The sequence below is a fragment of the Pongo pygmaeus genome, chromosome 11 (genome assembly GCF_028885625.2).
Source record: "Pongo pygmaeus isolate AG05252 chromosome 11, NHGRI_mPonPyg2-v2.0_pri, whole genome shotgun sequence".
Classification (NCBI taxonomy): domain Eukaryota; kingdom Metazoa; phylum Chordata; class Mammalia; order Primates; family Hominidae; genus Pongo; species Pongo pygmaeus.
In genome coordinates, this window is record NC_072384.2 from 59,478,405 (window position 1) to 59,490,678 (window position 12,274).

A 12,274-nucleotide genomic window follows, 5' to 3' on the forward strand; every position below is an offset into this window, starting at 1 on the left:
TTGCATAAAGAAATGTGATAGAGAAGTAAGCTCAGGGCTTAAAAAATGTCATATGAACATGCATTTTATAACATCAACTATGTTTTGGTATTTACAAACAGCCATTATAGTTAGCATCATATGGAAGCAGCATTTACCAAAAACAAACAAAACCCCGCAGTGACAGTCACTACATTAATCCATAAAGCAATATAAGGAAGAACAACCTGTCATCTTTTAAAATGTTCTCATCAAGAATGACAAAATGATATTTTGGAGGAGGACTAATAGATTTGATATGTATTTTGAGAAGCATTTAGAAATAAAAATTTAATAATAATGGTAAATTGCCACTTCAAAATGACAATACTGCATAACAGTGTAAAAATGTCAGATAAGCGGACTAATTAGCTAGTAGTTTGTGTCAAACAACTCCTAAAGTGCTTGCAGCATTTTTTCAGCATTAATGTGATTATCGAGATGGCTCAAAAAATAAATTCACTCTAATCATGCTTTATGGTCTTCTGTTACTCAAAGAGTGGGAGAGAAAATATTGACATTCTTTTTCCAAGATGGGAACATTTTATTAAAATTTTTATTTGCTTCAGATTTTTAAAACTGTATCTAGCTTGCTTGTTTATAATAAATTTTTTTGACACTGCAACTAAATGTTATTTTTGTTTTTCACAATTCTAATCACTGCTCTTCTTACGGAAGCTATACAAAGCACATACGTAATTTTAAAAATATTTAATTACTTATTTGTACTCTTCCTACATTTATAAGATAAATGTGAGACAGAAGTGAGTGGAATGACCTCTACACATCTTGCTCCTCATCCTGGAATGAAGTAACTTCTGGATTGACCCATTCCAGTAGGACGTTCTTAGGTATGGGGTTTCTTTCTTACAAAATGTGAACACCACTATCACCACCACCAACGATAAGTGCCCAAGGTAGGCACAAATTATGCAGAAATAAGAATTTTTTGGAAAGCAACAGCTTTCTTTCTAATTTGATATCCTTTCCCCTTGGACCCCGCTACAGACTAAATGTTTGTGTCCCCCTAAAATTTACATTGTTGAAATCCTAACTCTCAAGGTGATATATTACAAGGCAGATGGCAGGTGATAAGGTCATGAGGGTGGGGGCGGGGGTGTCTCATGAATGGGATTAGCGCCCTTAAAAGGGGACCTTGGAGAGCTCCTTTGCCCCTTCCACCATGTAAGGATACATATGAATCAGGAAGTGGGCATTCACCAGACATCAAATCTGCCAATGCCTAGATCTTGAGTTTCCAGCCTCCAGAACTGTGAGCAATAATTTTCTGTTGTTTGTAAGCTGCATAGTCTATAGTGTTTTTGTTATAGCAGCCTGAAAAGACTAGGGCAGTCCCCTGGCCCCGTTCTCAGTTTTCAAATTCTATACCTTCCCATAATTTTCTTTGGTAGCACAGTGGGGAGATTAGTTAGCACCTTACCCATGAAACTGATGGGGCATTCTACATCAACATGGTCATAGGCCAGGTGACAATTTTGCCATATAAGGCACCATAAAGTTTGTCTGATTTGAGATCAGAATCCTCAACTAGATCATGGCAGTGGCTATGATGACTCAAACTGCTCAGCCTGTGGGGTTTCACCCTTCCCTTCTATGGGAGGCATTATCTCTGCCATCCCCATTGGCTTCCCAACTTCCAAAGATTAGGAGATGAATTAAGAGGAAAGGTGAAGATAGAAGATCTACAGAAGTTCCCAGCAGAGCTAAGCTCTGTTGGAAAGATCAAAGATGCCCTTCATTGTTCATGTCTGAGACAAAGCTGGCAGCCATGTTTTGGGGAGGATTTTGGAACTAGCATTTTGATGTAATGAAGACATTGTGCTCTTACATGCCCTGACACTGCTGTTCTATTGTCACAGGCAGCACCGTGTAGGGTTTTTAAATGACTGGATAAGTAAAATGGCCTGGGTTTCTTTCCAAATTCCACCACTTAGCTGCTGTGTAACCAAGTTGCTTAACCTCTTTGAAGTCTTAGCCTCCTCACTTGTAAAAATGTACTAATAATAGACTTCTCACAGGGGGTTCTTGGGAAGATTACATTTTAGTACTTATCATAGTACCTGAAACAGTTATGGTAAATATGGCCAAATATCAGCTCTTTCTGGGTTGTATACTTTGCATGCCTATGGATTAGTTTTCAGCCATTCATCTGGTCTCTTGTTATTGCCCTCTGAGGTGAGGAGTATGGTGTCTGGCTAAAGAAATGTGTATTTTCCGACATCATGGTATAGAATTGAACATGCTCATATTGAACATTATGGTTTTGGCTTGAGTGTTCTATTTGTAAGAGTGAAAGGGTGACAAAATAGTGTACAAATTTATGATGGGGAACATTCCACATCTAGTGGTTGTTCTGCCACTGAGTGTCTGTGGGACCACGTGATTGTCATCTAACTTCTCTTTTACTCGGTTTCTCCATCAGAATGTAGCAGGAGTCCTGACCTGCTTGTACCTCATGGGCTGTATGTGCAGCAGACAGGATACAGAGACAGTAAATCCCCATGAACTGTGAGGAAAGACATTTCTTTCACAAGCCTAGGATGCTTTAATACAGGGCTTCATTTTATAGTCAACTTACAGAGATGTAAAAAGATGATAGAGTTAGAAAGGATTCCTGAAGGTCATGAAATATGATTAAATTACAGGAAAAGAAAATGGCTTTTTCTTGCTTTCAAAGCTTCCAAGGGAAAGTTTGGAGTGAGGATTTCCCGCCTTCATGCCCCCATTGTAATTTGTACTTTCTGTGCCCTTTCTATTTACTACACCATATCACTTCCAGCTTCTTCAGTTTTTAAATTTAATTTATGTTTTAAAAATTGACCAATAAAATTGTATGTATTTATTGTATACAACATAATGTTTTAAAGTATATATATCCAGCCTTTTTAAAAACAGAGACTGTATCTCATACATTTTTGCATCTTTGACAAATATCCCAGTGCCTGGCACATACTTGATAATGAATGCTTGTTGAAGGAACACACTGAAAAGTACACTATTCTTTGCCAGCTTATTTTATTATTTAATAGGTCTTGCATGTTTCTTTCTTACTAGCTTAGTTCTGCAAGGAATTAAGTAGCCTTTCTCTAACTTAAGTTGAAATAGATAACTACTCCTTACTATTTTCTGTATATTAGTCTTTACAAACTTAAAAACAATGTACTCTTGTAAGATTTGAAACTTTAAAACTGCCAGACACCCCCCAGGTATTCCTCATCCCTCATTTGAGCTTAATTTTCCTCTGTGGCATTTATCCACTTATTTTTTCTAATATATTATATAATTCTATATACTCGTATTGATTATGGTCTTTCTTCCCAGACGGGAATATAAACTCCACGAAGATAGGAATTTCGGTCTGTTTTAATCACTGGTAAAACCCCAGTTCTACCAGTGATTAAATGATCGAATGAACCTCATGAAACAATCTCTATGTGCTCACCATTTTTGCTAACAAAGAATGAAGAGAAGGGAAATGACTGAGCAATACAGTAAACCTGTATCGCCATTATTTTCTCTTAATCTCTATAATAGGAAAAAAACAATTCTTGAAAATCTATGGCTTTACTGAAATCTATGGCTTTTACTGAAGTTTAAATAAATATCCGAAGTCAAATCGAGAAAACTATCCCTCCCTCCCTCCCAAGGGCAAAAGAAGGTGCTAAACTCTGAATTTTTCATGGTGAGTTATGTTCAAGTACCGCTTTTATTTTGCTGTGGATGAATTCTTGCTCATGTGCAGAATGAATTGTGAGAAGATCACTGTGCAGCCAGCTACAGACAAACTCAAAGTTCAACCATTCTGAGGCAAAGGTATGAAAAAGGTATTCTGCATCCTGATAAAAAAGCCAGGGTACATCTGAAAGAAAAAGAAACAGTGACAATAATGCTGAAATGATTAATAGGTATGCTAGGATTGACCCCAAATTTGTGATTTGGTCACTCAACATTAAAAAATAATTGTATACACACACACACAAATTTGAACACACACATAGACACATATGCACATAAATAGATACATAACTTGCTTTTTTTCTTTGGTCTATCTCTTACAAGATACCTTCACTAGTATTAAAAGGTCAGGGATAGATACATATTCTAAAATCGCATGTCATGAAAATGATTGACGATACTAGTCCTTAATCATATTAAATGACTACATTTATTAATTATTAATTTGAACAAATTAGCTCTAGGTTGACACAAGAAAAGAGAGGCTCGATTTGAGAAATGTAACAACACATTAATGGTATATAGTAGCACTTATATGGTATATATTAATAATTAGAAATTCAAGAGCTGCCAGAGTCGTTCTTACCGTACTGGTACCAGAACGGAATCTTGGGTTTCACATCTGCAAAGTGAAAGCAAATCACTTTGACTGATCTTGCTTCTCAAGTGCATTGTCTGTGAATTACTTCAGCTCTAAACCCACTATTTTGTCTTTCATCTTTTAAAACATCACTTTAAAACAGGTACATTGTGCTGTTTGGAATATGTGGTGAGTTCTCACACTTGAAGAGGAAGCTCCAGAGAGGTTTCTGATTAAAGAAGGAAGGACATGAGCACTTGCTGAGGCCACTGTGTGCCACACACTGTCCTAGGTGCTTCCACTTACTCATTGTACAAGTAATTCCATTTGCTCTGTAATGTCAAAGTGACATTTTTCCCCGACTATACTTGCACTATAAATATTCTGCAATATTAGCTGGTTACCTTAGTTCCCAATGAACTAACCTGGCATCCTGCATTGGTGTCGCCTTTTCTCATTTCCTATAGAAACATTTTTTGCTAAAATAGTGTAATTTGGTTTATCAGGCAGGTTGTTGATATTGTGGTTTGGGGTGTTTAAATTGGGAAAGTACTAGAGGTTATTAGAAATCAAACATATAGCAAAGATCTTACTACTATTTTTACCTCTTGGGATTTTGCATATCCATTCACGTTTGGAACCACAGTGTAAGGGCAGCAATGTTTTGTTTGCCTTATAAACAGCACAGTTTCTTGCATCTTCTCCAAAATAATTATTGTCTAAAAACGAAGAGACAACCTGCAGCAGATGAAGTTCATTATTCCTTAATGATGATCCCCCCACAAAGTTTCAAAAGATCAAAAAGGGCATCCCTGTACATAAACATTATAGGCTTCTCCAGGAAGCTTCAGAAATGTCTGGATGTCATTCTAGTTGAAGGTTGTTTCACATTTGTGAAGAAGAAGCTAATCAATATTTAGCATTTTTTTCTTAAAGATGCCTTTTTTTAAAAAAACAAAAAAACAAAAAACAAAAGGCCAGGCACGGTGCCTCATGCCTGTAATCCCAGCACTTTGGGAGGCCGAGGTGGGTGGATCACAAGCTCAGGAGATTGAGACCATCCTGGCTAACACGGTGAAACCCCGTCTCTACTAAAAATACAAAAACAAAAAATTAGCTGGGTGTGGTGGCGGGCGCCTGTAGTCCCAGCTACTCAGGAGAATGGCGTGAACCCAGGAAGTGGAGCTTGTAGTGAGCCGAGATTGCACCACTGCACTCCAGCCTGGGTGACAGAGCAAGACTCCGTCTCAAAAAAATAAAATAAATAAAATAAAAATAAAAAAAAAAGGGTATGCTATTCCTTTCTCCAGAAGGAACAAATCAAATGCAAGCTTTGGTCTGAATTTGCACATTTTTCTAACTGGGAAAATTTTCTAGCCTTGGAATCCTGGATAAACTTAGGGACTCAGGGGTGTGCCAGATCTTGGTATTAACTTTGATTTTGATTACTATGAACATATGCTAAGTTTTTTGTCTCTAATAACTAAATTCTAAGCCATAGCTAGCTTTAGTCGGGAATCTATCAGGTCACTTTCCATGAGTGACCACATAACTCATATAATTCACATTACAGGGGTATTAAAGAATCAACCTTCTCAATTATTTAATGACTACCTCACAGAAGAATGGATGGACCACAAGTAAAATTGGGGTAAAAATTTGGGAAAAAAAAGGATGTTTTAAAATCCTTTATGTTCCTCCTCAAACATGTACACTGTCATGTAATAATTCATCTATCTTAAATATATATAGCCTCAGGTTCAGAAAATGGTGTGATTTGAATTCATTTTGTCCAGCAGATATTGGTGAGAAGCTCGGCCACTGCTTCATGGCCTTATCTAATTTATTCTGACCCAGATTGTCTGTTCCTCTCCTATTACTAATGAGTTTGTTATACTAAAACAAAAGAAAGTGTTCTCAACCTCTATGTATCCCATTTTCTTTTTCAAGTGCTACATTGACTTGAACCACCCAGCTGCCCCATGTAGTGGCTGCCATTTATGGAGCAAGTTGACCCTGCTATGCCTTTTCGGTTTTCTGAGCCTTGGTTTCTTTATCAGCAAAATAGATTAGTGGGGCTGAATGACCTTTAAAATCTCTTCCTCCTCTCTTCTATAAACCTCTTCCTTGACACAAATTTCAGCACCATCTTGGTACGGGCTTTCTCTATTGTTCTTTACTACTTCAAAGTTTGGATACTGGTATTTTGCCAACCATGAGCTATTATAACATTGTGACTTTGGAGTCAGACAACCTGTGTGCAAATCCCGGCTCTCCTATATATTATTTTAGGCAAACCACTTAATCATTCTAATACCCATGGTACTGAGTTGTTGTAAGGATGAAATGACATCATGTAGGAGTGCATTCAGCTCAGCGCTTAGAACAGTATAAGGACTCAATAAACAGCAGTTGCATTAAATTCTCACTGCAGGCTCTTAGGAGTCTCCCCATTTCACAGGTGAAAGTGAATAATGTGATTTTTCATGTGCCGTAGGATGGATCCCACTTCAATCTAGGATACTACTTCAGTTTTTTCCCTGTCATTTTGAGAAAAATGTGAGAATTACCCATTTAAACTGAAAAAAAATGCAATAGTGAGTTCTCTGTGTCCTTCATAGAGGTTTGCAAGTATGGGAATGAATGAAAAGCAATACTTTTTTTTTCCTTCTGGAATAACTTGCTCTAGAAGGTGATATTTCTAAAACTTGCATTACTGTCCTTTCAGAGTGAGATAAATGAAAAATCATTCTCCAAAATAATCTTCATTTCATTATGACATGGACAAGGTTCCCATACTCAGACAATCAGGTGCTATGCAGGATAGGGAGGTATAGGGTAAAGGGAGTCTTGTGTTATTTTAAAGAATAGCTGCTTCTCTGCCAGAGAGACTCTTCATATGGGAGATGGTTTGGGGGGACTTTTTAGAGGTTTTTTATTCTTTTTCAGGATGGTTTGGGGAGACTTTTTGGAGGTTTTTGATACTTTTTCAGGCTGAAATTGTACAATGGCCTCAGAACAACATGGCTAGCAAAGATTTCCCAGGACCTTGCCAAATAATTCTCCTGGTACCAAGGTCTGGTGCAGTTTTGTCATGGGAGCTCTGGCCATCATTTCTAGGTTCTCTTGGTTGGTTTACCAAGTGGTTCCAGGCCCACTTGTTTTGAATCCATCCCTTTTCTCCAGTTTGAAAAGACTTACAGGAGTTCTATCAGACCACTCCCACGAGCCAGCATTCAGTGGGTTTCTTTTATTAAATCCAATCCAGAACTGCCTTTCTTCTGTCCTGTGAAGAGAAGAAACAAAAGCTTTGCCTTTCCCATAAAATTTACAGCATTATGTGAAAAGTTCAAAAAACATTTAAAAATATTTATGTATGCAGGAAACAGCTGATGCTACTGGCAGGATTGATCAAGTCAACAAGCATTGAACATTTTAAATGTGCAAAACCCTGTGCTGTGACATGAACTGAGAGAAGAATAAGCCTCACATTCTATTTCTCTTGGTTTGTGTGGTTTGCTTACAGGTGATATACAGTTGGGGAAAAGTCAGCTTTTATTGAGAACATGAGTTTCTCATCAGGAATAGCAAAGCCTTTCAGTCAGGACAAGAACACATGAAAAGAAAATTGGTAAGAAACTTTGGAACATCTCTAGCCAAGAGGACCTTTCACTACTTTACTGTGTGTTTGCTACTTCACTATACTATTTATTCTACTTTACTATGCTTTGATTTGTTGTTCTTTTGTTAAACGCTCATGTATTCTCTGAAAGCCAACCACCATCATCTTCATTGAATAAAAGGTACACAGTAGGTTTTGGGTTTTTTCAGATATCAACATAAATAATTCTAAAGCCAGTCACCCAGAGCCATGGTACATTAACTTCAGTCGTCACCATTGGTTTATACTTGGTGAGAAGCTCCACAGAGAATCACCTTCCCTTCTATGAGGCAGAGTACAAATATGTCCACAGAGTACTCAATAAATCGAGTAATAAAGCCTAACTGTGCAATGAACCATCTCACTAAGATAATTTTCTAAGAATAATTTTGAAGAATCAAAGATTTAAAATATTCAGATGTCAGGACAGATACTTTATTTTCCTTCGTGCAGAGAAGCAAGGAATTCCTTCTCAGATATGTCAGCTACTCTGCCTGGATGACACAAATTAAATTCAAATTCAGCTTAGAAATCCAAGAGATCACTGGTGCCCGGTTGGTCATTGTCATGATGATACTACCTTACATTTAAGGCTGGGAGAAGGTGAGAATGGCCACCTTCAGTTTAAGCCAAGCACATTAATCTCCATGGCATAGGCTGAAAATCCATGTCACTCTCCCGGTGTTGTGACCTTTTTCTTTCCTCACTGAATTCAGAGTTCTATGTCTTTCCTGCTATATACTGGCTCCTGGAAGATGAAATGGTATTTACTTTCTCTTCATCAGTTTCCTGAAATTGTATAATATTTAATAAACACACATGTATGTGCATACGTGTGTGTGTGTGTGTGTGTGTCTGATTAATAAAATAGAAATAGAAAAGCAGTGCCATGGGAAGGAAAAGCAGCATACCTGCTATACCTGCTAACTATGAGATCTGGTATGTTTGCTATAATTAAGCATCAGATTTGACTGAATTCTGTGGTAGTCTGGGAATAAACTGAAACATACACAGTTATTGATAATTTTTTTTTGAGACAGGGTCACACTGTCGCCCAGGCTGGAGTATAGTGGCACAATCTTGGCTCACTGCAACCTCCTCTTCCTGGGCTCAATTGATACTCCCACCTCAGTCTCCTGAGTAGCTGGGACTACAGACGTGTGCCACTACACCTGGCTAATTTTTTTGTATTTTTTGCTAGAGATGGGGTTTCACCATGTTGCCCAGGTTGTTCTCTAACTCCTGGGCTCAAGCAATCTGCCTTGGCCTCTCAAAGTGCTGGGATTACAGGTGTGGGTCACCGTGCCCAGTCAAGAATTTTTAAATATTTTCTTTAAAGACAGTTCTCGCTCTGTTGCCCAGGCTGGAGTGCAGTGGCACAATCATACCTCACTGTAACTTTGAACTAGGTTTTGCTGGGACTACAGGTGTGGCCACCACACCCAGCTAATTTTGAAAAATTTTTGGTAGAAACTGAGTCTCACTATGCTGCCTAGGCTGATCTTGAATTCCTGGCCTTAAGTGTTCCTCCCACCTTGGTGTCCCAAAGTGCTGTGACCCACTGTGCCTGGCTCATATTATATGACTTTTGTGATCAGATATTGAAGATCCATGATTTAGCTTGGGACTAAATTCTGCTAGACATTTCAAGCATGAGAACTTACATAAACAGAAATGACAGTGACATTTGATCTTAAAGCAAACTGGGAAGCAGTGTGTGTGTGGTTGTCATATGGCAAACCTCACTAAAATGCAAGGATAGAATATGCAAATATGTTTTAAAGGAAGCTAAAGTAATGAAGCAAAATGTAACTTTGAACAATGGAGACTATCGCCTATCCCTTGGATTTGTGGCCTCACACCTGGCTGATAATCCAATTAGCCAGAAAGCTTCTTAAACTTTTCTTCAGACTCAGAGAGTCTGACTCAGCAGCTCTGGTGTGAGGCCAGAAAGCTCTGTATTAAAAGGTGTCCCGACCAAGTGTGATGAGCAGCCAGGTTCCTGAGTCATGGCCTCATGTCAGCATTTCCCATAGGGACTAGCAGTTCTGTGGGATGTCAATAAGCGTTCTTAAAAAAGGGATTTACGGTCAAAGAAAGTGCTTCCTTCTAGAACCCTTTACGATGCTAATGTACATGGCAAATCTCCAAGATTGTACATTGTTTTGCAAACATATTTGACCATAAAATCTCCTTCCTTCCCTGCAGAATGCTGCACAAGACTCACATGGAGAGATGTCAAAAACTCCCAGCTGTAACGTCATTGTTGTAGATGTGGAAGACGAATAATTTGATAGATGTTGCATGTTAATCTTTTTATGGGAATGTCCTACAAGGAAACTTGTGGGAAAGGCCAGAATTTTCCTGAAAAAATAGTACGGGATTTTTCTCTGGGATTCAGGCCAGTGTTTCATTGAGACTCTAGATTTCCAGAGCTTGAAGCAGAGTACCTATTATTATGGTTGTTTTCATTAAATAAATATACAGAGTCATGGAGGTGTGCAGATCACAACATCCTCAGAGGCAGGATTTTGTCTGTCATGTCTATTGAATTATCCAACCAGCTATGCATGTAACTGTGCCCCTTCCACAGAAGATACTCTCACAATGCAGGCTGACTGACAAGAACATTCCAAAGTGAGAGGCCAAAGTCGGGGATGGGGGCTCACAGGAAGGAGACAAGATGACTGTCTTCAAATATTTGAAAATAGAGTAGATTTGATCTGTATTTGCTCTAGCTCAAACTGAGGGGAGGCAGATTTCTGGCTTATTAGAAAACTGCTCTTTGAAACCAGCCTTCTGCAATGGAATGGGCTTTCTCCCAAATAAGAAGCATTCTGAAACTGGAAGGAATTATGCAGACAGCGGATGACCACGGTATATGGTGGGAGGTAGCACAAGACCGTTTAGAGTTCTTACAATTTAAGCTTGAGTTTCTAACTCCACTGAATTCAAGGTTCTATAAACTTGCAAGATGGATACAGATAAGGGAACGCTTGTTTCCTCAAATGAAAACTTAGGAGGTTGGGTTGGAATTAAAAAAAAAATTACTGGGACTCTTTTTTTTTTTTTCCAAACAAAATCTTACATAGGCTCCAATTATATACAAAATAATTAGCAGTGGAGTTGGTCGGAGCCGCTCTGGTGAGGCGTGGAAGGAACTGGGAGCTCTGCCTACGTGGCCCTCTCATACTCCTGGGGTTCCAGGATTCTTGGGATCCTTCCACAACACTTTGAAAACCAGTGGGGTAGATAATTCCTGAGTTTGGCAGGAAGGCTCTACGGTTCTGACTTGAGGCACAAAGAAAAGATTTCAAATATCTAAACAATTGTCACTTTGTTTTATGAAATGAGAACCTGGTACAAGATAAACATAAAACTATATGTATGTTTACTTTTCTTGGCTTTGGGTGTAATACAAATATGGGAATTTTAAACAACTACTTGGGATACTCACCCCTCAGAAGCCATTACTGGGAGATAGAATATTTGACTGTAATTTTTCATAATTAACAAGTATTTACCAATTAAATTTTGAATATAAGAGCTCATTCACAAAATTCTCTTCCTCAATATGAGCAAAGCTTGCAAGATGAGCTCCAAATTCTTCGCAAAATGCTTCAGCTTCTCTCCATGTTCTTTTCATCAGAACTTTTTCACTATGAAATACCTGTATAGTAAAAGAAAATAAATTAACATTGTTATAGATCAAGTCAGGTTGTTAAACTCTGTTCAAGAAAGTAACAGTAATATTAATATAATCATCATTATTATTTATAAAGAGCTTGATCTAGTGGGAGGAAGTAATATTTACTGAATTAGAATGTGCCTAGTCATCATAAAACTATTAGTTCCTTTTATCCTCATAACAAGTTTCTGAGAAGAATATAATAAACTCAGTTTTATAAATGAGCTTTTTGAAGAATTTTTTTTCACCTTAAATCTTCTGTGACTGGCATGTACTTGTCCCTCAGTAAATATTTGTCAAGAGATAAATAAAGTCAGGCCAAGAGAGGTTAAGAATTTTAGGTCACACAGCTATAAACTGGCAGAGCTAGAATTAGACCTACAATTCCTTGCTTCCAGAGTCCATAAACTTCCATCCCACCAGATTGCCTTCTGACAGATTAGAATTAGCATATTGATCATTACTCTGGCTGACCCAGGGCAAGAAATGAGAAATGAGACCTGGGACCTAGGGTAGCTCTATTTCTAGAGTCTTTGGATCTTAGTTGAACTGGCAGTGCAGTGGTTCAGCT

General features: G+C 38.1%; 1 protein-coding gene across 5 annotated transcripts in view; it reads right to left on the reverse strand.

Annotated features, from left to right (window-relative positions):
* Window positions 1–12,274, reverse strand: part of PLA2R1 (phospholipase A2 receptor 1) — a 127,502-nt gene that overhangs the window by 39,006 nt on the left and 76,222 nt on the right. For 4 of the 5 annotated variants that reach the window (XM_054477948.2, XM_063647563.1, XM_054477950.2 and 1 more), the window contains exons 13-17: window positions 11,540–11,685; window positions 7,556–7,640; window positions 4,960–5,092; window positions 4,361–4,396; window positions 3,741–3,898 (exon numbers count right to left, since the gene is read on the reverse strand). In XM_054477948.2, the coding sequence (XP_054333923.2) occupies window positions 3,741–3,898; window positions 4,361–4,396; window positions 4,960–5,092; window positions 7,556–7,640; window positions 11,540–11,685 (558 nt within the window). The remainder of the gene's footprint in view (window positions 1–3,740; window positions 3,899–4,360; window positions 4,397–4,959; window positions 5,093–7,555; window positions 7,641–11,539; window positions 11,686–12,274) is intronic. The other variant, XM_063647564.1, reaches the window with a different exon arrangement.